The sequence below is a fragment of the Cibotium barometz genome, chromosome 23 (genome assembly GCF_041138505.1).
Source record: "Cibotium barometz isolate CiBa-2024 chromosome 23, ASM4113850v1, whole genome shotgun sequence".
NCBI classification, from domain to species: domain Eukaryota; kingdom Viridiplantae; phylum Streptophyta; class Polypodiopsida; order Cyatheales; family Cibotiaceae; genus Cibotium; species Cibotium barometz.
The window spans coordinates 42,617,684-42,640,732 of record NC_141068.1 but is presented as its reverse complement, the minus strand read 5'-3'; the positions used below and the strand labels follow the sequence as shown (position 1 = coordinate 42,640,732).

The window sequence follows — 23,049 nt, the reverse complement described above, 5'->3', positions numbered from 1 at the left end:
TTTGTCCACAAGCACCTACCGACATGTAATTGTATGTTCCAACAAAGGTGTCACGTTGACCCATAGAGTTTGTCAGGATGGCGCTGACACCAAAGTCTGTAATCTTTACTTCACCCTTGTGATTCACTAAAAGGTTAGACGGCTTTATGTCCCGATGAATTACATGCCTATCTTGGTGTAGGTAGATCAAGCCTCTCAAAACCTGAAGATCACACCTATCAGCCAAATTTGACCAATTTCCACATGTTCACACAATTAAAAGACATGGTGAAACACTTACTTGTTTGCATATAACTGCCAGATATGGCTCAGGAATTTTCCTAAAATCCTTTATGACATCAGCTAAAGAACCACCATCCATGTACTCCAATACTATGGAGATAACGCCATTGTTATAAAATGCATGATAGCAGACTACCACATATGGGCACTGCGAAGCTTGATTGATTATCAGCTCCCTGACAATTTGCTTCCGAACCTCTTCCTGTATGTTCATCTGAATGACCTGTGAAAAGCACAAAAGGCTCGATTTACCCCCCAAAATAAATAAACAAGGTAGAGAAAGGAATCTTGATATCATGTCAGTCTACTCAAAAACTTTGAGAGCATCGACTCTATCATACATTTTTGACTACATGCCATTGCATCCCTACTCATGCCATCCGTACTCAACCATATAGGAATTAATCAGATGTAGCCATTCAGCTTTAATTGGCAAATAAGATATGTGTGTAACATCATCACAAATATGTATCCTACTTGAAAACAGGAGATAAAACCAAACTTTAGGCCTGATCACCTTCAGTGCAAAAAATTGACCAGTCCATTTGTGCCTGACAAGCTGAACAATTCCTCCGCTGCCTTTTCCTACAACTCTGACAGTCTCCATATCTTCCAAAGAGAAGCTGGTATCTGGAGGTTGGGCCACCGCAGGCTGCATGATTAGACAATTAATTAAGACATGCTTAATGAGGTTATGTGTCAACATACATTACATTAATAAAATTCAACAGAAAATGGAAGAAAAAGTCTTAGCTTTCACTGGATGTTTACAATGAAAGGCTTAGCTTAGTATGCTGTTAACCATGAAGATCTTACCTTAATCTGCATGTGAACATGGAGGGCTTAACTTAATCTAGATGCAATAGAGGTCTTAGCTTAATTTGGATGCTAACAATGGCAGTCTTCGCTCCATCTGGAAGTTAAAGATGGAAGGGCAGCCTGATCTGGATTTTGCCACTTACGGATGAAGTGGCCTCTTTAGAAACAACCCTTAACCCATCCTTGTTGAGAAGAAGATCTCCATCCCGGAAAGTTCCACTTGCAGTCCTGTTTTGAGGACCCCAAAAAAAAAAAGCATCAGAAGCACAGCCTCCAAAGAAATTAGGGCTTTGCCGTACAATGTTTCATGCAATGGGGGGGGAGAGAGAGAGAGAGAGAGAGAGAGAGAGAGAGAGAGGGGGGGGGGTACAGGAAACAGATAAGACAATACTTAAGGTATGTACTGAGGCTGGGGTTACTGAAACGCGAGCTAAGGTAAGACAGACGGAGCGATCCACACAAAATGAAGAAGATGTGGCCTACTTCAAGCGAGGGAGAGAGAGAGAGCTTACAGAAAGTCTGATATGGGCGTCTGCTGCTCCGGAACAGTAAGCTTGAGGCCGCGCGGACTGTCCCTCCTCCTCATGGCGAAGCGGCTCTCGCTCTCTTTCTCTGCAAACTAACACACAGAAGGGGAGTATCTACATTGTCATTTATTAAGCCTTTGTAAGGTTATCATAAAAATTATTAACCCAAGCGGTTGACGTTGACCAATTCCTGGGTCCCGACACCCCCCCCCTTTGGCCTTTCAGCCCTTTGACTCCATGTGACCTCCGGGCACCACACGCACGAGCTTCGATTTTCAATGGACCATGAAGCATTCAACATTCCAAAAAAAAAATTGAGAATATAATTATATTTATATTTATAAACTGTCCAACTACATATACCACACGCACGAGCGTCCACTTTCAATGGACCATGAAGCATTCAACATTCCAAAAAAAAATGGAGAATATAATTATATTTATATTTATAAACTGTCCAACTACATATACAATAGTCCACCTTTCACAAAAGCCAACTCACATCCCACACAAAAGATGAGTTGGCCTTTGGGATGTGAGTTGGTCAACATTCAAATTTCAACTATCATGATATTATCATCTATGCATGTGCTAATAGATACAATGACAGAGATGATGAATCATGATAGGTGTTGTACATGACCATGCAAAATGATCTTTCACCTGATAGTTTTACACGCAAATTGAATAATGTATGTTGTAGTGGAAAGTAAAAGGTTTGTGAACACATTGCCACATGATCTATGAGACTAGTGCCATCATGGAAAGCTTTAGGTTGAATTTAGGTGCCAGTGTGAGCGCTTCCGCACAAACTCCATGGAACGTTTTGGGGCCACTTAAGAAAATGAGGGAGCCTATAAAAGCTTTGTTGCATCTCAATGGTGCTCGTGCAATTGTGTATGAGTTACAAAATTTTATTTTTTATACAAAAACTAATATCTTAGTTACCACTATTTAGCTCGATCAAGTGTTGTGAGCTTACTAGTGCACGCTTTACAATGAGAGGACTACTCGTGTGCTTACTTTGGCCTCCAAAGCTAGGTCCACTATAATGGCATAAACACGCTCTGGCGTCTTATGCTAAGGCACTTGGCCCTAAGGGGTGTTGTGTGTGTGTGTGTGTACACGTGTTCAAAGCTCAAACAAGCTACACCTTTCAAGATAGTGTGCTCGGTTGACGGGTATGCATATTCCCCAAAAAGTTGTGAACTCATGGGGCTAAATGATTAAGGAGGTTAATCCTAAGGAAGACTAACAAGTCAAAGAACCATCTCATCAATAGATGTTTAGGATCATCTCTCTCTCTCTCTCTCTCTCTCTCTCTCTCTCTCTCTCTCTCTCTCTCTCTCTCTCCAAAATCCAAGAAAACAAATGAGGGAGGCAAGCATGTCCGAGTAGGAGGATTACCCAAGTAACATTACATTTAAGTTAGTATTTTTCAACATGGGAGAACGTATCCTAGCAATATGGACAATTAAGTGGAATATACAAGGTGCAACCAACTTGGTAATCACCTACAACACTGGAACTGACAATGTTGGCAATCTCATCTCATTGAAGAAATTGAAGGGAAACCATGGATAGAAGAGGAGGTCACGGAAGCACAAATGAAGGAAAAAGGCACCAACGTGGCTAAAGTTTGACATCTTACAAAGAAGGCAAATGTGTAATCTTTCACAATGGATATCCCTTACCCAAGATTTTTGCAAGCCAAAACCAATTGGTCCTCAACCTCCAATTATTATGATTATCCCTTGAGACACAACATCACCAACTAACTAGTAGGTTTTCCTTTTCTTTCAATGTTTCTTTTTTAGTACTATTGATTTGGTTTAAAACATTTCATGGTCTTTATGTTTGTACATGGTCTTATCATAGGTCATTGTGGCTTCTAGCAAACATTAACATGGCTCTCTCTCTCTCTCTCTCTCTCTCTCTCTCTCTCTCTCTCTCTCTCTCTCTCTCTCCAATTTCCCTATTTATCTTTTATAGCCTCCCAACATATAACACACCAATCAACTTTTTTATATTGCAATTGACAAACAACCATCGTCCAACATGAGCGCTTGCATTGATTCTAAAGGAGCTAATATAATGATTTGGCATTCTAAACTTCTTGAAAATAAGAGTGAGGGACCTTGGTAATGCTACTTATTATATGGCCTTAAGTCTTGTTTTCTAAAAGGGTTCATTATCTCTATAGCTGGTAGACTAGATGATATAAAGGGTGCATTGCCTCTATACCTGGTAGACTAGATGACATAAAGATTAGAACTCTACATCATGGTAATAATCAAAATGTTTATAATGGCAAGGTATCTTAGTTGTGGCCTATGTTGAGCACAATTATGTGACTATGCTAATATTTGCAAAACCTCTTAAAACTTAAGGTGGATGAAGCAAGTATAATGCCTTTACCCTTATTAAAAATATTTTTCCAAGAAGTATGCAAGAGTCCTCGTTCTTGATGCTTTCTAGAAACCTAGAAAAGGTAATGAGTTGTGGATCAAGTTATTTAAGAGAAAGATGTTAAATATCAAAGCAAAGCACGTGCATGTGTGTGTGTGTGTGTGTGTGCGTGTGTGCATGCACATGCACACACACACCTAAGCATGCCTAAATGAGTATGCTTATGCTTATGCGTGCACGCATGCACACGCACACACACGCGCGCACGCGCATGCATAAGCAAACCCAAATAAGTATGCTTATGCTTATGCACATAAACACGCAATGCTCATGCTTAACGCATGCATAAGCAAACCCAAATAAGTATGCTTATGCTTATGCACATAAACACGCAATGCTCATGCTTACACATGTGCCACATACATGTATGCACTAGTTAGCTCATTAAAAGGTAACCACAATCTCTCTTTTGATCACAAACTATATATGCTACTTATCATGTAGAAAAATGTAGGAAGGGGATTAGAGGAATCTATGTACTTTTTGCAATCCTTATTATCAAGACCAGTGGATTTATCTTATTCTGTTTCTTGTAAAGCATCTTTTGGTACATATATATTACACATGCCTCCCCCCACCCCCCCTTCCTTCCTACGTCTATTTTAAGTGAATTTTTCAACACATAAATCATACGAAGTTAGACAACATGTACATTCAAGAATACTTGTGTGATTGATTTGAATATTTTATGTGCCTTTTGTGTACTCATAACAACACAGTGCGCAAGGTGAAACAAATATCGATGTGGAGGGGTGTGACATGGTAATAAAGGGCCAATGTACCCAAAAATCCCTTTTAAAAAACAATGCTTGTCCTTGAAATTTACTTGTCTGTGTGTGTGTGTGTAGAGAGAGAGAGAGAGAGAGAGAGAGAGAGAGAGATAACGCAAGTAAATTTCAAGGACAAGCATATATGCACATACAAACATATACATGCACATACATATACATACATACATACATACACACACACACACACACATATATATCTGTACATATATATATATATATATATATATATACACACACACACACACACACACACACACACAGATATATATGTACATATATATATATATATGTATGTATGTATGTATGTATTTGTACAAATATATATATGTATAAATTATATATATATATATATATATATACATGTATGTATGTATGTATGTATGTACAAATATATATGTGTGTGTGTGTATGTATGTATGTATGTATGTGTGTATGTATGTATATATGTATATGTATATGTATGTGTGTATGTATGTATATATGTATGTGTGTATGTGTGTATGTATGTATATGTATGCATGTATGCATGTATATATGTATATGCGTGTGTATGTATGCATGTATGTATAAATATTTATAAGTTGAGTTTATATAGGGGGTGCTTCATCCTTACAGGATGACCTTGAGAGGTTATGTTGAATCGTCAAACATGAATCTTTTTCTTGTTGGCAGACTTTAAAAAAAGGGCGTGATGGAACATTCTACTTGCAAATGTGTATAAGATTTACATACTACTTACATAAGCATCCATTAGTGGAACATTCTACAATAAATAGTTCTCTACATGTGAGACTTCTTATCATGTAGAAATTTTTTGGGAGGGGGATTAGAGGAGTCTTTATGTACTCTTTTACAAATCTTGTTATCGAGACCTATGGATTTGTCTTACTCTATTTCTTGTAAAACACCTTTTGGTACGTATATATTACACATGACTCCCGCCCCCCCCAAAAAAAAAGGTTATCTTTGTTGGAATGGATTCTTGCCCTTCACTTCTCACGCTACCATGTGGGAGTCTATAATCCCACATAGTGGGTTGGGGTCAACTTAACCCCTCTATCTAGGGCAAAATGCCCCTTGGTCTCCCATTATCCCCCACCTTTATTGCTGGTCTCATGGGATGTTTGGGTGGGGGGACGTGGCTGGTTGATAGCCATCTTCCTTGTGTTGCGCCTTTGTTCGCTTGGTTCTCCACGTTCTTTCATGGTATCAAAGCCAAGTTATCTCTTGCTCGGCTTTGGGCTTCGCATCCAAGGGGTGTTGGATGGATTCTTGCTCTCTGCTTCTCACGCTGCCATGTGGCAGTCTATTATCCCACATAGTGGGTTGGGGTCAACTTAACCCCTCTATATAGGGAAAAATGCCCCTTGGTATCCCTTTATCCCCCACTTTTATTGGTGGCTCATGGGATGTTTGGGTGGGAGGGACCCAGCTAATTAATTGCCGTCTTCCGTTACTCCGCCTCCATTCGCTTGGTGCCCCACACGTTGCATTATTTCAATGTTAAACCCTATAAATGTGAATCTTTTTATTAATGGTAAACTTTAAAAGAAAGTAAAGTCTTTAATGGCACGTGTACTTGCAAAGGTATCCTAAAATTACATACTTAGATAATGATCTATACTAGTTAAACCTTTTGGAGTGGTTTTTGGTATATATAACTTCTCACATAGAAACTTTTATGAGGGTAATTAAAGGAATTTACATGCTATTTTACAATCCTTGTCCCTAAGCATTGTCAAGAAAACTTTTGATACATATAGATTATGCATGACTAGTAGGTCCCTTCCTCCCCCCCCCTCCTCTCTCTCTCTCTCTCTCTCTCTCACACACACACACACACACACAAGTCTAGGAGGGAAATATATAAAAGTCATCATATAGAAAAGTTTTGGAAGGAAATTACATGCTCTTTTTTACAATTCTTGTAATTTAGACCTATGGGTCTATCTTTTCCTAGTTCTTGGTAAAAACACCATTTAATACGTAGAGATTACACATTACTTACCACAAGTTGTTGGACCTACTGTTCAACCCTCATATTGGCAAGCTTGCTTCTCAAGCAATCTTCCCACACTCATTCTCACAACGAGGTAGTTCCTCATATTGTAGGTGTTGCAATTGGTGAAACCAAAGCAAGCTTATGTGGTTGCTCAAGCTTCAATCTACTCGCTTTTGCAATGTCTAGGCCCTCAAAAAGAGAGATCTGCGAAGAATCAAAGATGAGAGAATACAAGAGAAGAGATGAGAAGAAGAGAAAAGAAAAGAAAAGAAAAGAACATAAGAACGCACAATCTAATGGATGGCATTGCCTTCCCAAACCCATAGCATCAACATATCCACACATACTAACATATAGTTACAAGGAGAGAGAGTAGAGAGACCACACTCAATCTATTGCACAAATGGGTAGTATGAGAATAATAAGGAGTTGGCTTTTATACTTCATAAGCCTTTTCTCACTAGGTTGACCAAGAGAAAGTGGCATGAGGGTGCCCATGGCTAGTATTAGCTCTTTTACATAGGCTTAGCCTTATTTTTCAATTTCTCCATGATACAAGCTTAATGCCCAAGATTTGTAGACATCCTTTAGATATTTACAACATGGCAAAGATACCTTTACAATGTAGCCTTTATAATATAATGGTGATGTGATGAGGACGTCTTTGGTTGAATCAAGCTGGACATTTTGATGAGGACGTCTTTGGTTGAATCAAGCTGGACATTTTGATGAGGACGTCTTTGGTTGAATCAAGCTGGACATTTTGATTGTAGATTGTTAATTGTATATCCACGTCGATGCATCCCTCCTTGTTAGCCAAATTGTTTAGCATAGCCCCTTCCTAAACATAATCACATCCTCACGATCATTTGAAAAGAATGGCCGATGGGTAGTGGTGAAGATGTTGTAACAATAAAAGGTATGGTACAGTTGGTATATGTCCCTCTAGAAGAGACAGGGTAATGATGTTAGTGATGAAGGAAAGATGGTAGTGTGACCGATGTTAGTGAGTATTAGTGAGTGATTGATCACAAATGAATCTACTTAAGGGTAGGCATTAATGTAAACAATAATGCTTTGTGTCCTACATACTGAGGATAGATTCATTTGTGATTGGGACAAATGAATCTACTTAAGGGTAGGCATTAATGTAAACAATAATGCTTTGTGTCCTACATACTGAGGAGATTTTTTTTCTCCTCTCCCTTTTTTTTTTTGTCTTTGCTTTCTTTTTATTTATGCCTCTTGTTTTTTATGTTTTATTGTGCTTTTTTGAGGCTTAGAGTATGGTTGATATTGTTTGGAGCAATGAACCACCAATTCTCCAAAGGTTAGTTGATATCATTTTGATATTGAGTTTTAGAGCAATGGATCACCTATGCTCTAAGGTTAGTTTGCAAAAGAGTTCAAGGAGAATATTATTAAATTTTTTTAAACAATAAGAGAGTTTGAGTTCATAAGAATTTAAAGAAATAAATAATCACTCCATTCCACATTTAAACATCACGAGAGCAACAAGATACACCAAAGGTAGCTTGTTTTCACCTTTTTCATCTACATAATTGCACCAATTTTAGAATGTGCATCCTAGTAAATATGACCAAACATGGTTTCTTTTAACACTACAAAATTTTAGAATATATTATAATGGTAGTTTAGTATCAAAGTACGCTTCCTCTTAATCTAGCATGCTTTTTCAATTTTTGTATGTGATGGAGTTTATCTAAGGTTAGTTTACAAAAGAGTTAGTTGATGATGCTATCCAAGGGTTCGTTTGCAAAGTTGGTTTTAGTGATGCCATCCAAGGGTTAGAGAGTAAGGGAATTTTGGAGGAACAAAGGTTAGTTTGCAAGTTAATCAATGATGTTATCAAAGGGTTAGAGAGTAAGCAAGGGGATTTTCCTGAGTGGTGAGCACCTTGAAGTGCCCATCTTCTCACACCCCTTGTTGCTAGTACCTACGTGTCCTCTTGGGATAGTATGAATCCCCTTGTTAATGTAACGTAGGAGGTTGTAAGGGACACAAAGGGTGTCACTATCGAACATGGTCATCGTAAATGGTTGTAAGTACATATCTTTGTACTCAAGGGTCTCTTTAAAATCCTTTTCGGATGAGGATAATAGTGGTTTCAAAGTCCATGATACATATCTATGTACTTGAGGGTCTCCTTAAAGTCCTTTTCAATGAGGATGATAGTGGTTTCAAAGTTGACGATGTGGGAGAATATGTGGAAGACTAGCCCACTCTAGAATCAGCAATGGAATGTATATCTTCCTATAGCCTTCCATAAGAAAAAGCCTCATCCTCGATAATTGTCCCCCTTGGCTACCCCTCTACTCAAGATTAGTCTTCATCATCACAATGGTAGTCTCTAAGAGTAATGAATCCCCTACTTCCCCAACACCTCAAGGCTAAACCTTGCCAATTAGAACCATGGCTTCTAAATCTCAAAGACCTCAAACAAGTGCCTCAACCTTATGCTTACAAGCCTCTAAGTTGATAACCACATCCTTGTTACCAACTCAAGGCCTCTAAGTTGACAACCACATCCTTGTTAAATCCAACCTTTTCATGACCACATTCAAGGCCTTAACTTCCATAAGCTTTCCTCAAAAAGTGAGCCTCTCCACATTAACCATCCCCCTAAGTTAACCTAATATAGTCAAACCACTGGTGGTGGTGGGTAGTACCATATTCAAGGCCTCTAAGTTGACAACCATGTCCTTGTTAAATCCAACCTTGCCGTGGCTACATTCAAGGCCTTAACTTCCACAAGATCTCCTCAAAAGCAAGCCTCTATCAATCACCCCCCAAGGTAGACTTGTAATAGCCACAACCATTGGTGGGTGTGCCAAAGCCTCTCCTGTTTGCCCAATGCTACTTTGATGGGAACACTAAAGTTTGGATCCAAAAGAGACCCTTAAAGGAGGGAAGTGGCAAAAGAAACAAAAGAAGAAAGGGGCATCAATAAAAGTAAAAAACCACTCTTATAATAACTCCACCACTCATCAATGGTGGGTGTGCCAGTAAGGTTGCTTAAAGCCCAAGGATACTATGACGGTAATCTCCTTATTTGGCTGCCTAAGTAAGATGCAATATCTCTCCATTACAAAAGCTCCTCAAATTCAATGAAGATGGGTGCTTAAGAATGTGTTCAATGCCCAAGAGTATTGTAATACCACTGTATGGATGCTTGAGCTCGTCACTATTATGAGACGACCACTTAAACTTCTACACCACAACCACAAATGAATTGTCAACCAGAAAGTTCAACAACAAGCAAATAATAAAAACCATTGATGACCACTTATACTTCTGCACCAAAACCGCAAATGAATTGTCAACCAGAATTTCAGCAAGCAAATCATAAGAACCATAAATGAATTGTCAACCCAAAAGTTCAGCAAGCAAATCATAAGAACCTTCTCCCAACAACGAAAAAGCCATTGCAAAGTGAATGACAAAGGGTAAACAAAAGATAGATTTATCCATAGCTCGAAAAATTCGAGTCTAATTTTACCCCAAAAAATTGAGTCTACTTCCTTGACATGCAAAGGCACATGGCACTACAAGAACCGACATCCAAAAAAAGATGCAGCACCATAAGACAAGTGAGGCAACACCTCAGCTTCATTGAAAACCTCCACTCTAAAACTTCCTTTAGCTTTTGGCCTAGATCCAACAAAAGCTTTAACAACATTAACAATGTGTGTTATGACCCACCACCTACTACGACATCTTCCATTGGTTACTGAGGTAGTAAGGGTTCTTACCACACCTTAATAGGGATAATATAATTTCATGAGTCCCTACACCAAGTTTAACATGTCAACTCTACAAAGACTTGAGCACTTCAAAGGAAAAAATGTCGAAGAAATTAATTAAAGAGTTGAAGAAAGCAAAAGTGCTGGAGAAAGTGAAGAAAGCATGAAAAAGAAGAAATCAAATGAGTTGGACAGAGCACAAAAAAATGGAGCTTGAGGTTTAGTCCAGACCTTAAGAAGGAGAGCCCAACTCTATGCCTAAGCCTTGCCTACCAAAATCCTCCCACCACCCCAAGCCTTGTCTCATGGACGATAACTTATGAGAGGCATACTCAGCCAACCACTTTGTCAACAACTCGTGCCCCCCCTAATGGTCACCACTCTCTTCTCAAGGTTAAATAAGAGTTTAAAAACCTACGTTGAGTTACTGAGTCTCATAATGTAATAGCTTTCGTATCTACACCAAGAACTAGAAAAAAGTGTAAACCTCTTTGTTGGGTGTAGCCTTCTCTAATCTCAAGCCAACAGGTGGTCTGATAATAATAATTTAGGATAAGAGAAATCCCACTCATGATGTGATCTACCAATGCCAAATCGCATGGTTGCTTAACATGTACATCCCAACAACAAGTAGACACAAAGGCGGTGTAGAAAATGAAAGGGTATATATAGTCCAAAGGGACCCCTCCTCCTATCTTCAACTCCCCTAATCTTGTCTTAAAATCAATGCTACTATGAGCTTGTCTTTTATGGAAGACCGGAGGGCTAATCAGGCATAGTGGGGGCCTACCTTAGCATGCAAGAGCTTCCGCAGGCCCATGTGAATGTGTGTGCCTCTAGGGGTGCTAGCTATTCTAGAAAGCATACTACGCACACTTGTTGGCTTACCCCACTGTATCCAAACTTGGTGTGTGAAACCATGACACATCATGGGTGGTGTGGCAACTCTTGGTTTCAAAGGAAGTACACAATACCTTTGGTTAAAAAGGGAAAAGTACACAAGAATCTCCTCCAATAGGTTTGGCATCATCGACAAGTCTTTTGATACCTCTAGCACAAGGTTGGCCAAGACCTAATCTTTTCATAGATCCCCCAAGATCAACAAAGGCAAATTAACTTCTATCTTGGATCCTAATTCTAGCTATCTTTGGCCACCCAAAGGTTAGTCCACTAGGTCTTCATTATCTTATAAGAAGGAAAATAGTATGTTTATATCATATATCCTGTAAATCACTAGTAGCATATCAACCATATAGTCTATAAATCACTAGTAACATATTAACCATATAGCCTATAGATCAATGGTAGCATATCAACCATATAGCTTGTAAATCACCGGTAGCATACTAACCATATAGCTTGTAAATTACTAGTAACATATTAACCATATAGCCTATAAATCATTGGTAGCATATCAACCATAGAGCTTGTAAATCACTGGTAACATATCAACCATATAGCCTATAAATCACTGGTAGCATATCAACCATATAGCCTATAAATCACTGGTGGCATATTAACCATAACCTCACCAACTATGCCATTGGCAGAAGTGTGTAGGTGGCATCTGTGCATGTTATCCATCTCCGCACTAGTTGAGCTTGGTATCTTAACACTTCTTCTTTAGCCTAACTCCATACCCTACACTCCAAGTAAGCTTCTAAACCTACAAAGGTTCTCTGTACCCAATGCCTTTGTGAAGATGTCATTCACCTAATACTTTGTGCTAACATAAACCAAATCCACATCACCTATTTTTGCTAGAACCTTCACCTCATAAAATGGTAATGCACCTCAATGTGCTTTGTCCTAGAGAGACATACTAGGCTAGTGGCCAACTATATATGTTGTTCATGTTGTCATGTTAAATGACAATTGCCCTATCCATGCACTCACCCATATCTATGTAGCTTGTGCAACCAAACTACCTCTCACATGCTGCCATAGCAATATCCTTGTACTACTCAGCCTTTGTATTGTCTCCATATACCTCTCTCATTACCCTTTAAACCCCTCGTACCTTGTCTCCGTAAGATTCCTCCTCAGCCTGAATATCAAATAAGCCTCTACTTCAATCCCTTGTAATCATTCTATGATTCTGAATACAAGAAAATATCATTTTTTCTTGTTTTGCATAGTGAGATAAAAAAATTCTAGAGAGTGGTAAATTAAAATTGGGATATTTTTGGATAGATAAATTCTTCAAATATCAAAAAAATATTTTCTTGAAACAGAAAATCAAAATAGATTTTCCAAGGTGCAATTGGAATTAAAATTGATTCAGAAGACCTAGCCTAGGTCCAGATTTTTGAAATTTTTTTTACTATGGTCCAATTAAGGTTCCTATGGACCAATAAGATTAATCCAAGTGTTGGGACAAGATAAATCCAAAGAACAAAAGAAAATACCCAAAAATGAGTAAATGCCCACATAAGATGAAGAGTTGACCAAGTACTAGGTTTTTTTAGTTAAAAATTATGGTGTATTAATAAAAAAATGAGATATTTTGGAGTAATCATGCATTTTTGACACGTGTGTAAGGAAAAGAGAGACTTTTAAGGAGGCGCCTATTTCACATGCTTAGATGAGTTTAAAACTAAAAAATAATTGGATATTTTTATCTCTCCTCTCTCCTAAATCAAACCAAATAAAAAAGGGAGCCAAATCAAACCAAATCAAAAAGGGAGCCAAACTGGTCCAAAACTTGTCCAAATTCAGCCAAACTGAAGCTGGAAATTTCTAGAATTCAGTTGCACTCAGTTAGTGGCCTCCCTCTCGTATAAATAAACCCTCATTCTTTTGTATTATTATCTGTGAATTAAACTATGCCGGTATTACTCTAAACTAAGCTTAATTTTTATTATCCTCTAAAAACCTCTACAAAATTGAAGAGATTGGAGCTTCTCTCTCTCTTTAATCTTCCTTGGTGAATCCTATGACATACCAAACCAATTGATTGGTTGGGGGCCTCTACAGTGACTAAAGAATCAAGCATTTTAGGAGGTAAAGAGTGGATTATGGTCTTTTTTCTATAATTTCTAAATGTTTCTTTCTTCTCAACCCCTCTCAAGCTTGAGAAGCTTTAATTTGAATGGCTTTTGAATATTATTGAAATGTTTTAATGTATTGTAATAAAGAAATACATAAATTTTTATTTATGCTTAATTTTAATGGTTTTTAAGCATTTCTCTCTCTCCCCCCAAAGAAAGGTCATTCCTATGACCTATTTATTCTCAATCCAAATGAAGCTTCTCATGAAGCATTTCTCTAATCCAAAAGTAATTTTTATGCTTGTTTAATTGGAGGCCAAAATAATAGCTTTTTAATACTTTTATGATATTTATTTCATAGAGAAATTATGAATCAATCCATAATTGGATAATGATCCAATTAGTGATCATTCTAATCATATTAACAATATTAAACTTCATTCTCTCAATTAAATTGAGAATTATCAGTAATAGCAAACGGAGCTATGGTAAAATTTATGTAAAATAAACACATAAAACATTTTCATTCATAATATGAAAAGAAGACTTCCTACCATATTCTAGGAATTATCATCCTAGATTATTTGAATGATTCTCATTTTGTAATCATGAAGAAATTTATTCTTATGATTATGCATAATTAGTAAATTAGAAAAAAGAGAAATTTTTGGTAATTTATTTTTTTGTTAAAAGAGTAACCCCAAGACATTGGAAATCCATGTATTCCAATGATTTAGAGAATAAAATTGGAATGCTAAAATAATGTATAATTTATGAAAGATTTTAGTTAAATTTTTCTTTTTGTATAGATAAACTTTTATGATGAAAGAGGAATTCCCACCAGATTGAAATTCAAATATTTAAATAAGAAAAGTATAATTCCTAGTGCAAAGGAATTAATGAAGATTTTTATTTAATTTTTAAGAGAAAATATAGTTAAATTTATCTTTTTGTATAGATAAATTTTTATGATGAAAGAGGAATTCCCACCATATTGTAATCCAATTAATTAAATGAAGAAAGTGTAATTCCTAGTGAAAAGTAGTTAATGTAGATTTTTATTTAAATTTTAAGAGAAAAATTTAATTAAATTTATCTTTTTGCATAGATAAGTTTAAATGATAAAAGAGGAATTTCGACTATATTGGAATTCAAATGTTTAGATGAGAAAAGTGGAATTTTTAGCTTAAAGGAATTAATGGTTATTTTTATGTAATTTTTAAGAAGATTTTTAATAGATTTAATTTAGGAAAAAGAGGAATTCCCATGTTAATTGGATTGCACTCATTGAAATGAGAAAAAGAAGGATTTCAAGTTTATTCAAAAAAAATGGTATTGATATTTTAGTTAAAAGATGAATTTTCATGATAATTGAGAAAAGATGGATTTGAATTAAATTCTAATGTCAAAAGATGAATTTCCATCATAATTCTACCTAATGAATTAAGGTTGAGAATTTATGTGGGAAAAAGAAAATCTTGGATAGTTGAATTGGAAAAATCACTAAATGGATATTTACCCAGCTTGTCTTCAACGGAAAGGTCAGATGATGCATTTTTGTAATACAATGGACTTGGAATTTTTGTAATACAATGGACTTGGAATTTTAGAAAATGATGATTGAAAATATTATGATTTTATTCAAGGATTGTCTTAAAGACAGTTGAATCTGTTATAAATGGCAATTTCATATTGGGTGTGTATGTGGTGTGCCTATTTGATTTTTGTATGAATTGCCGGCTAGGGAGCCTGGGAATTCTTTTCCTCGGTACTCGGGCAAAAACCCAATCAAATCTTTATAAAGGAATTCCACCAATTCAGTTGTCGGGTGGTTGGCTAACCCATGGGCCAGATGGGGCTGGATCGGAGGATTCCTGAGAAACAACTAGATATGATTAGTTACGTTAATCAGTTTAAATCTTGAGAAGACCTTGTTGTGTGGGAAGGGATCATCGGCGCTGTGCCTTGGAAATGAGAAAAAAAGCGGTGATTCCATGGACCAAGTGCAAGTCTCTTCTTGATCTGACCATGTGACTTCAGGCTTGGTCAGATCAGTTTAATTTAGTCAAGACTTCACTCGATAGAGTAATCTCCTAGTTAAAAGATTTTTCACCTTCTTGGTGGAATCACCCGCGCCTTCCGGGTAAGGGGAGTCTTTCGGGCCCTGTCTCGGAGGGACCGCCCCCCGGGCTAGCCTCTCGTCCCTGGACATCCGCAGGCCAGGCCCCGAGTGTGTAGGACCCCCACCCCGCACGGGAGGCCGACGCCGCTTCCGTCGCGTGCCGACAGGAGCCCCGGGCGTGGGCGGGCAGGGACCTCACGGCTATATCAGAGCGTTGTTGAAAGCTAATAAGGATATACAAATTCTTATTAGAAATCAATAATAAAAACTCAGAAAAAGCATTTTTCATAATGTATTTTCATTTCGTAAGCTTCTTTAATGAAGAATTTTTAATCAAAGAAATTGTTTTTATAGATGGAAGTTCCCTTTTTATCTGGTATTCCCGACCTTACCCAGTCTCAAGATATGATTGTGTTCGCCTTCGAGCATCTCATCTCTTCCGCTTCAACTCAAACAAGCCGAGCAAGACTCGCACGCCATTTCGAGGATTTATATTTTCCTGACCCAGCGGAGAGACAACAACATAAGTGGTTTGCAAGGCAGTATGTCCACGCCTCTTGCAATCGGTGTGCAATGCTGTGGCAGAACCTCACATTGGCAATGATTCTGTTAAAGCTGAAAATGGTGCGTGGTGTCATTCTATATCATTCAACGCCTCGAAATTTTAGACTTTCACGCCAAGTCTACAGACTCCTCAGTTGTTTTATTCTTAAGGAGAAGATAATAGCTCCCTTGTCAGTAAGTGAACGTTTGTATTAGGGCATGGCTATGGCCCAGTACCGTCGTCTTATGCATCTCTCGAGGAGATTTTGAATTCTGGAGCCGAGCTGCTCTATGTACATATTGCAACTTTTATATAAATAAAGAAATGTCTTCTGGAGAAAAATTCCCTATTGTATAAGTGATTGTTTATGGACGAACTGTTGAAGAAAAATTTGTTATCAGACATATGTCATAGATCTCCAATAAGATCATTGTCTTGTTTAAGAAATCATTTTTCGAACCTCTTAAGTCTTAGGATCTCGTGGACGATATCAAAATAAAAATTTAATAATATATAATTTTTGGCAAAATCATGAGACGAGGAAACTGTGCCCGGTCAGCCACACAGACCCTCTCTCTGAAGATGATGAGCTTGACCCTGATGTTCGCCGCAAGGCTCTTCATAGAACTCAACCACTAGGACCCTTCAAAGGAGAAGGGGAGAACCTGGGCGAGGCTATGGAGAAATGGGTGGAAGCCATGGAAGAATATTTGACGTCACAGGCTACAATGAGCACAGCAAAATGGCCCTTGCCAGGCTGAAAATAGTGGAAATAGCCAGGGTGGGATGGAGGAACCATTGTGACACCAACCGTCTGGACAGAAATACTCAGTCCTGGACCGACCTTAAAACCTATTTGAGAAAGAGATTTTGTCTCCCTGGATTTTTGGAAACCAAAATGAACGAATTCTTAGAGCTAAAGCAGGGGAGCAAAACCATCGAGGAATATCACCAGGCCTTAATATTCACCACCTCTAGATGAAGAGCAACTCATGGCCAGATTCATTTGGAGAATGAATGAACCCTTGGATACATTGGTAAAAAATGCCAAGCCAATGTCCATGGCAGAAGCTGTCAGAATGGCGAAGGACTTTGCCAACGCCTTCATCTCGTAAAAGTCCCGCCAAAGCCAGCTCCCTCATCCTTCAAGAGATTTAAGACACCAGGAAGTTCTTCCAACTTTCCGCCTCCAAAGAGACACCAAGGTCCTAACCAGAATGTGGAGACGGGAAGCTTCAGAAATGAAGGAAGACCTTTCCCCCGAAGTACATTCTTAGGAACTCCGGCTCTCTCGAGAATGCAAAGGGAAGACCTTCGAAGCGAGAATAGATGCTTCGGATGTCAAGGACTTGGGCACCAGCTCAAGGATTTCCCATCTCCTTCTGTGGGCCAAGGAAGCCAGGGTCCTAGAGTTCCGAGGCAGACTCCTTCATATCAGTCCAATCAGGGTCCCCAGCACCAAAATCAGGGTAACCCAGAAGAGTGCCAGCTCAGCCCTGCAGCCTCCATGCAAAGCAGTCTCCGAACTCCCTTCCAGAATTGGAATAACCAAAGAGAGAGAGTTCCACCTCAGACCGCAGCAGCCAGAGCAATCACCATAGCTGAGGAAGTGGAGGAAGAGAAAGGACAGATCTATGCAGCAATTGAGCATCAGGGGAATAACCGTCAATTCTCAGTCCTCCAGACTCCAGCAGAGTACCAGGGTAAGAAATTCAAGCTTTTAATTGATTCAGGCAGTACTCATTCTTTTATTTCCCCAGGATGTTTGCATAAATTAGTCCTAAATCAAAAATTAGGGAAACCTATACAAGTGGAATTAGCCAGTGGAAGATTCTTTTCACTCACCTTATTCAGTTTAGCTTAGATGGTAACGTAACAGAGTGCCAGTTCAGAGTCCTACCCCTAGGAATATATGACGGAATCCTTGGAATGGATTGGCTCCAAAAGAATAAGGCTGACATTCATTGTCACAAAGGAACCATCTCTTTCCTAGACCTTCACGGGAATAAAGTTCAACGAATTGAAATTTTCGGATCCCCAGTGCTGCAATTAGTTAAGGCTTCCAAATTATTAAAAGGGCTCAGAAAAAGGTAAGCTTTGTATGTTATTAAAATGAATCTGGTAGATATAAAATGCAAGGCTAAAGAACCAGAGTTAAGTGAGTATGCAGATGTATTTCCTGAAGAGCTGACTGAGATGCCTCCGTCTCGTGAAGTAGATCATGAGATCAAACTAACCCCCGGAGCTCAGCCGGTGGCCTAGCGTGCATACAAAATGCCAGTCCCCGAAGCCATAGAACTTAAGGAACAGTTAAGACAACTGTTAGAGCAGGGATTCGTCAGACCCAGTGTCTCACCTTGGGGTGCGCCCATTCTCTTTCAAAAGAAGAAAGATGGAACGTTAAGACTCTGTATTGACTACAGAGGAATGAATCAATTAACAATTAAGAATAAGTATCCTATTCCTAGGATTGATGAACTTCTGGATTGGTTAAGTGGTACCCAAATGTTTACCGAGATAGATCTCAAATCCGGGTACTACCAGATCAGAATCAAGGAGCAAGACATCCCAAAGATAGAATTCAATACTCGCTATGGGCATTATGAGTTCACAGTCATGCCGTTTGGATTGACTAATGCCCCGGCGACATTCAATCGTCTTATGCAAGATATTCTCAGAGAATACTTGGATGATTTTGTTCTTGTCTTCTTTGATGATATCTTAGTATACTCGAAGAATGCTGCAGATCATGAAGATCATGTGCGCAAAGTCGTGGAAATCCTAAGGAAACACCAACTCTTTGCAAAGAAGAGCAATTATTCCTTCTCTGTTGACTAGGTGGAATACTTGGGATTCATAGTGTCAAAGGATGGGATTTCTCCTGACCTCGCAAAGATCCAAGCAGTAGTTGAATGGCTAGAACCCAAGTCAGTAAAGGAAGTCAGAGGATTCCTAGGGTTAACTGGATGGTATAGGATCTTTATACCTAGGTATGCTCAGATAGCATCCCCTTTAACTAACCTTCTCAAGAAAAGTACACTTTTTTAGTGGACTACAATGTGTCAGAGTGCCTTTGACAAGTTGAAGACAGCCTTAGTAACCAACCCTGTCCTTAAATTGCCAGATTTTTCCAAACCCTTTGAGGTAGTTATTTACTGATGCCACTGGATTTGCCTTAGGCGGTGCTCTAATGTAGGAAGGTCATGCAGTGGCCTATGAATCCAGAAAACTTAGAACACATGAGAGGAATTATGCCGTTTATGACTTAGAGTTACTCTCAATAGTGTATGCTCTGAAGTTGTGGAGACATTATCTTTTGGGACAAAGATTCACCTTGATGACAGATCATCAAAGTCTGAAGTGGATCTTCACCCAAAGGGATCTCAACATACGTCAAAGGAGATGGATGCAGACCCTACAGAAATTTGATTTTGAAATAAAGTATCAGCCCGGGGAAAGAAAATGTGGTTGCAGATGCGCTCAGCAGAAAAGCCTCCTTGCTTGCAATTATAGTGGTGTCAAATCCATTGATTAATGAAGCAAAGGAGAAAATTATGCAGGACAAATTCTTTGCCCCTATTGCTACCCTTCTGATGCAAGAAAGTAAGACTCCTCAGGAAATGAGCCGAGTTCTTGGATACAAACTAGATGAAGGATGCATGTATTATAATAATCGGCTATGTATCCCCAATGATGCGGGAATAAAGGGAAGAATTTTGAGAGAAGCCCATGATAGCCTGATAGTTGGACATCCAGGGTTTATAAAAACCCATATGTCTATGAAGAAAAGCTTCTTCTGGCCAGGACTCAAAAAGGATGTACTTGATCATGTAAGAAAATGCTTAATGTGCCAAAGAGTCAAGGCAGAGAGAGTCAAGATGCTAGGGAAACTGCAACCTCTAGACATTCCACAGATGAAGTAGGAATGCATCGGTATGGACTTTGTCACTGGATTACCTTCAGTGCAATCAGGTTACAATCTATTTTTGTGGTAGTTGACAGGCTAACCAAAGTTGCCCATCTGATTCTAGTGAAACATACTCTGCAGTGGATGTTGCCAGAGTTTTCTTTAAGGAGATCTTCAGATTGCATGGTTTGCCCAGAAGGATAGTAAGTGACCGAGATCCCAAATTCACATCGAAATTCTGGACTGCATTCTTTGAAGCAGTAGGAACTTTCTTGGATCTCAGCACAGCTTACCACCCCGAAACAGATGGCCAGACGGAAAGGGTGAATCAAGTAATTGAAGATATCCTTCGGTCATGCGGCAGGGAACCCAAGAAGTGGTTAAGTCATTTGCATCTGGTCGAATTTGCTTACAATGCTTCTTATCATCGGAGCATTGGGATGAGTCCTTTCAAAGCTTTGTATATGGACAAGATTGCCTTACACCGTTGACTTGGTCTGACCCATTGATCAAAGTCAAAATGTCTAGACAAATGCTTGAATGACATGGACCAACAGATGCAATCAATCCGTAAAGATATAAAGGCAGCCCAAGATAGGCAAAAGCAGTATGCAGATAAAAAGAGATCCGACAGAGAGTTTGAAGAATCAGATATGGTCTTCATTCGAGTACGACCAAAAAGAAGTTCCTTATCCTTAGGGAAGTATAAGAAGCTCTCTCCCAGATACTGTGGACCGTATGCTGTCATAAAGAAAGTGGGCGATCTAGCATACAAACTTCTTCTGCCTCCACATCTCAAGGTACATGATGTATTCCATGTCAGTTTGCTTAAGAAGTATGTATCTAGCCTGAATCACGTACTTGTTTTGTGATGAGTAATTGATCTCTCCGCGACTCAAGGCCAGATGGTACTCCAACCTGAGGAAATCCTTGACGTTTGGGAGAAAATTCTCAGGAGCAGAGTCCTCAGAGAATTCTTAGTAAAGTGGAAGTTCTTCCCTCTAGAGACGCCACCTGGGAGAAAGAAGAAGAGTTGGCGAAAGAAGAAGAGTTGGCGAAGGATTACCCTCACTTTGTGAGATAAGGACATCTCGCGTTTTTCAAGTGGGAGAGGATGTAAGATTCCTCCTCAGCCTGAATATCAAATAAGCCTCTACTTCAATCCCTTGTAATCATTCTATGATTCTGAATACAAGAAAATATCAATTTTCCTTGTTTTGCCTAGTGAGATAAAAAAATTCTAGAGAGAGATAAATCCAAATTGGGATATTTTTGGATAGATAAATTCTTCAAATATCAAAAAAATGTTTACCTGAAACAAAAAATTAAAATAGATTTTCCAAGGTGCAATTGAAATTAATTAAAATTGATTCAAAAAAGACCTTAGTCTAACGGTCCAGATTTTCGAAATTTTTTTGACTATGGTCCAATTAAGGTTCCTATGGACCAATAAGATTAATCCAAGTGTTGGGACAAGATAAATCCAAAGAACAAAAGAAAATACCCAAAAATGAGTAAATGCTCACATAAGATGAAGAGTTGACTAAGTACTAGGTTTATTAGTTAAAAATTATGGTGTATTAATAAAAAAATGAGATATTTTGAAGTAATCATACATTTTTGACACATGTGTAAGGAAAAGGGAGACTTTTAAGGAGGCGCCTATTTCACATGCTTAGATGAGTTTAAAACTAAAAAATAATTGGAGATTTTTGTCTCTCCTCTCTCCTAAATCAAACCAAATCAAAAAGGGAGCCAAACTGGTCCAAAACTTGTCCAAATTCAGCCAAACTGAAGCTAAAAAATTCTAGAATTCAGTTGGACTCAGTTAGTGGCCTCCCTCTCGTATAAATAAACCCTCATTCTTTTGTATTATTATCTATGAATTAAACTATATAGGTATTACTCTAAACTAAGCTTAATTTCTATAAATAAACTGAAGCTGAAAAATTCTAGAATTCAGTTGGACTCAGTTAGTGGCCTCCCTCTCCTATAAATCAACCCTCATTCTTTTGTATTATTATCTATGAATTAAACTATACCGGTATTACTCTATTATCTATGAATTAAACTATACCGGTATTACTCTATTATCCTCTAAAAACCTCTACAAAATTGAAGAGATTGGAGCTTCTCTCTCTCTTCAATCTTCCTTGGTGACTCCTACGACATACCAATCCAATTGATTGGTTGGGGGCCTCTACAGTGACTAAAGAATCAAGCATTTTAGGAGGTAAAGAGTGGATTATGGTCTTCTTTCTATAATTTCTAAATGTTTCTTTCTTCTCAACCCCTCTCAAGCTTGAGAAGCTTTAATTTGAATGGCTTTTGAATATTATTGAAATGTTTTAATGTATTGTAATAAAGAAATACATAAATTTTTATTTATGCTTAATTTTAATGGTTTTTAAGCATTTCTCTCTCTCCCCCCAAAGAAAGGTCATTCCTATGACCTATTCTCAATCCAAATGAAGCTTCTCCATGAAGTATTTCTCTAATCCAAAAGTAATTTTTATGCTTGTTTAATTAGAGGCCAAAATAATAGCTTTTTAATGCTTTTATGATATTTATTTCATAGAGAAATTATGAATCAATCCATAATTGGATAATGATCCAATTAGTGGTCATTCTAATCATATTAACAATATTAAACTTCATTCTCTCAATTAAATTTAGAATTACCATATTCTAGGAATTATTATCCTAGATTAATTGAATGATTCTCATTGTAATCATGAAGAAATTTATTCTTATGATTATGCATAATTAGTAAATGGAAATCCATGTATTTCAATGATTTAAAGAATAAAATTGGAATGCTAAAATAATGTA

General features: G+C 38.1%; 1 protein-coding gene across 2 annotated transcripts in view; it reads right to left on the bottom strand.

The window, feature by feature from the left end:
• The window catches only part of LOC147625965 (mitogen-activated protein kinase kinase 1a-like), a 29,921-nt gene extending 28,099 nt beyond the window's left edge, over positions 1-1,822 (bottom strand). The window contains exons 1-5 of one of the 2 annotated variants that reach the window (XM_086817509.1): positions 1,614-1,822; positions 1,245-1,329; positions 800-934; positions 281-505; positions 20-202 (exon numbers count right to left, since the gene is read on the bottom strand). In XM_086817509.1, the coding sequence (XP_086673635.1) occupies positions 20-202; positions 281-505; positions 800-934; positions 1,245-1,329; positions 1,614-1,687 (702 nt within the window). In that variant the 5' untranslated portion in view covers positions 1,688-1,822. Of the gene's footprint in view, positions 1-19; positions 203-280; positions 506-799; positions 935-1,098; positions 1,330-1,613 lie in introns of both variants that reach the window. The other variant, XM_086817510.1, reaches the window with a different exon arrangement.
• Positions 1,823-23,049: the final 21,227 nt, after the last annotated feature.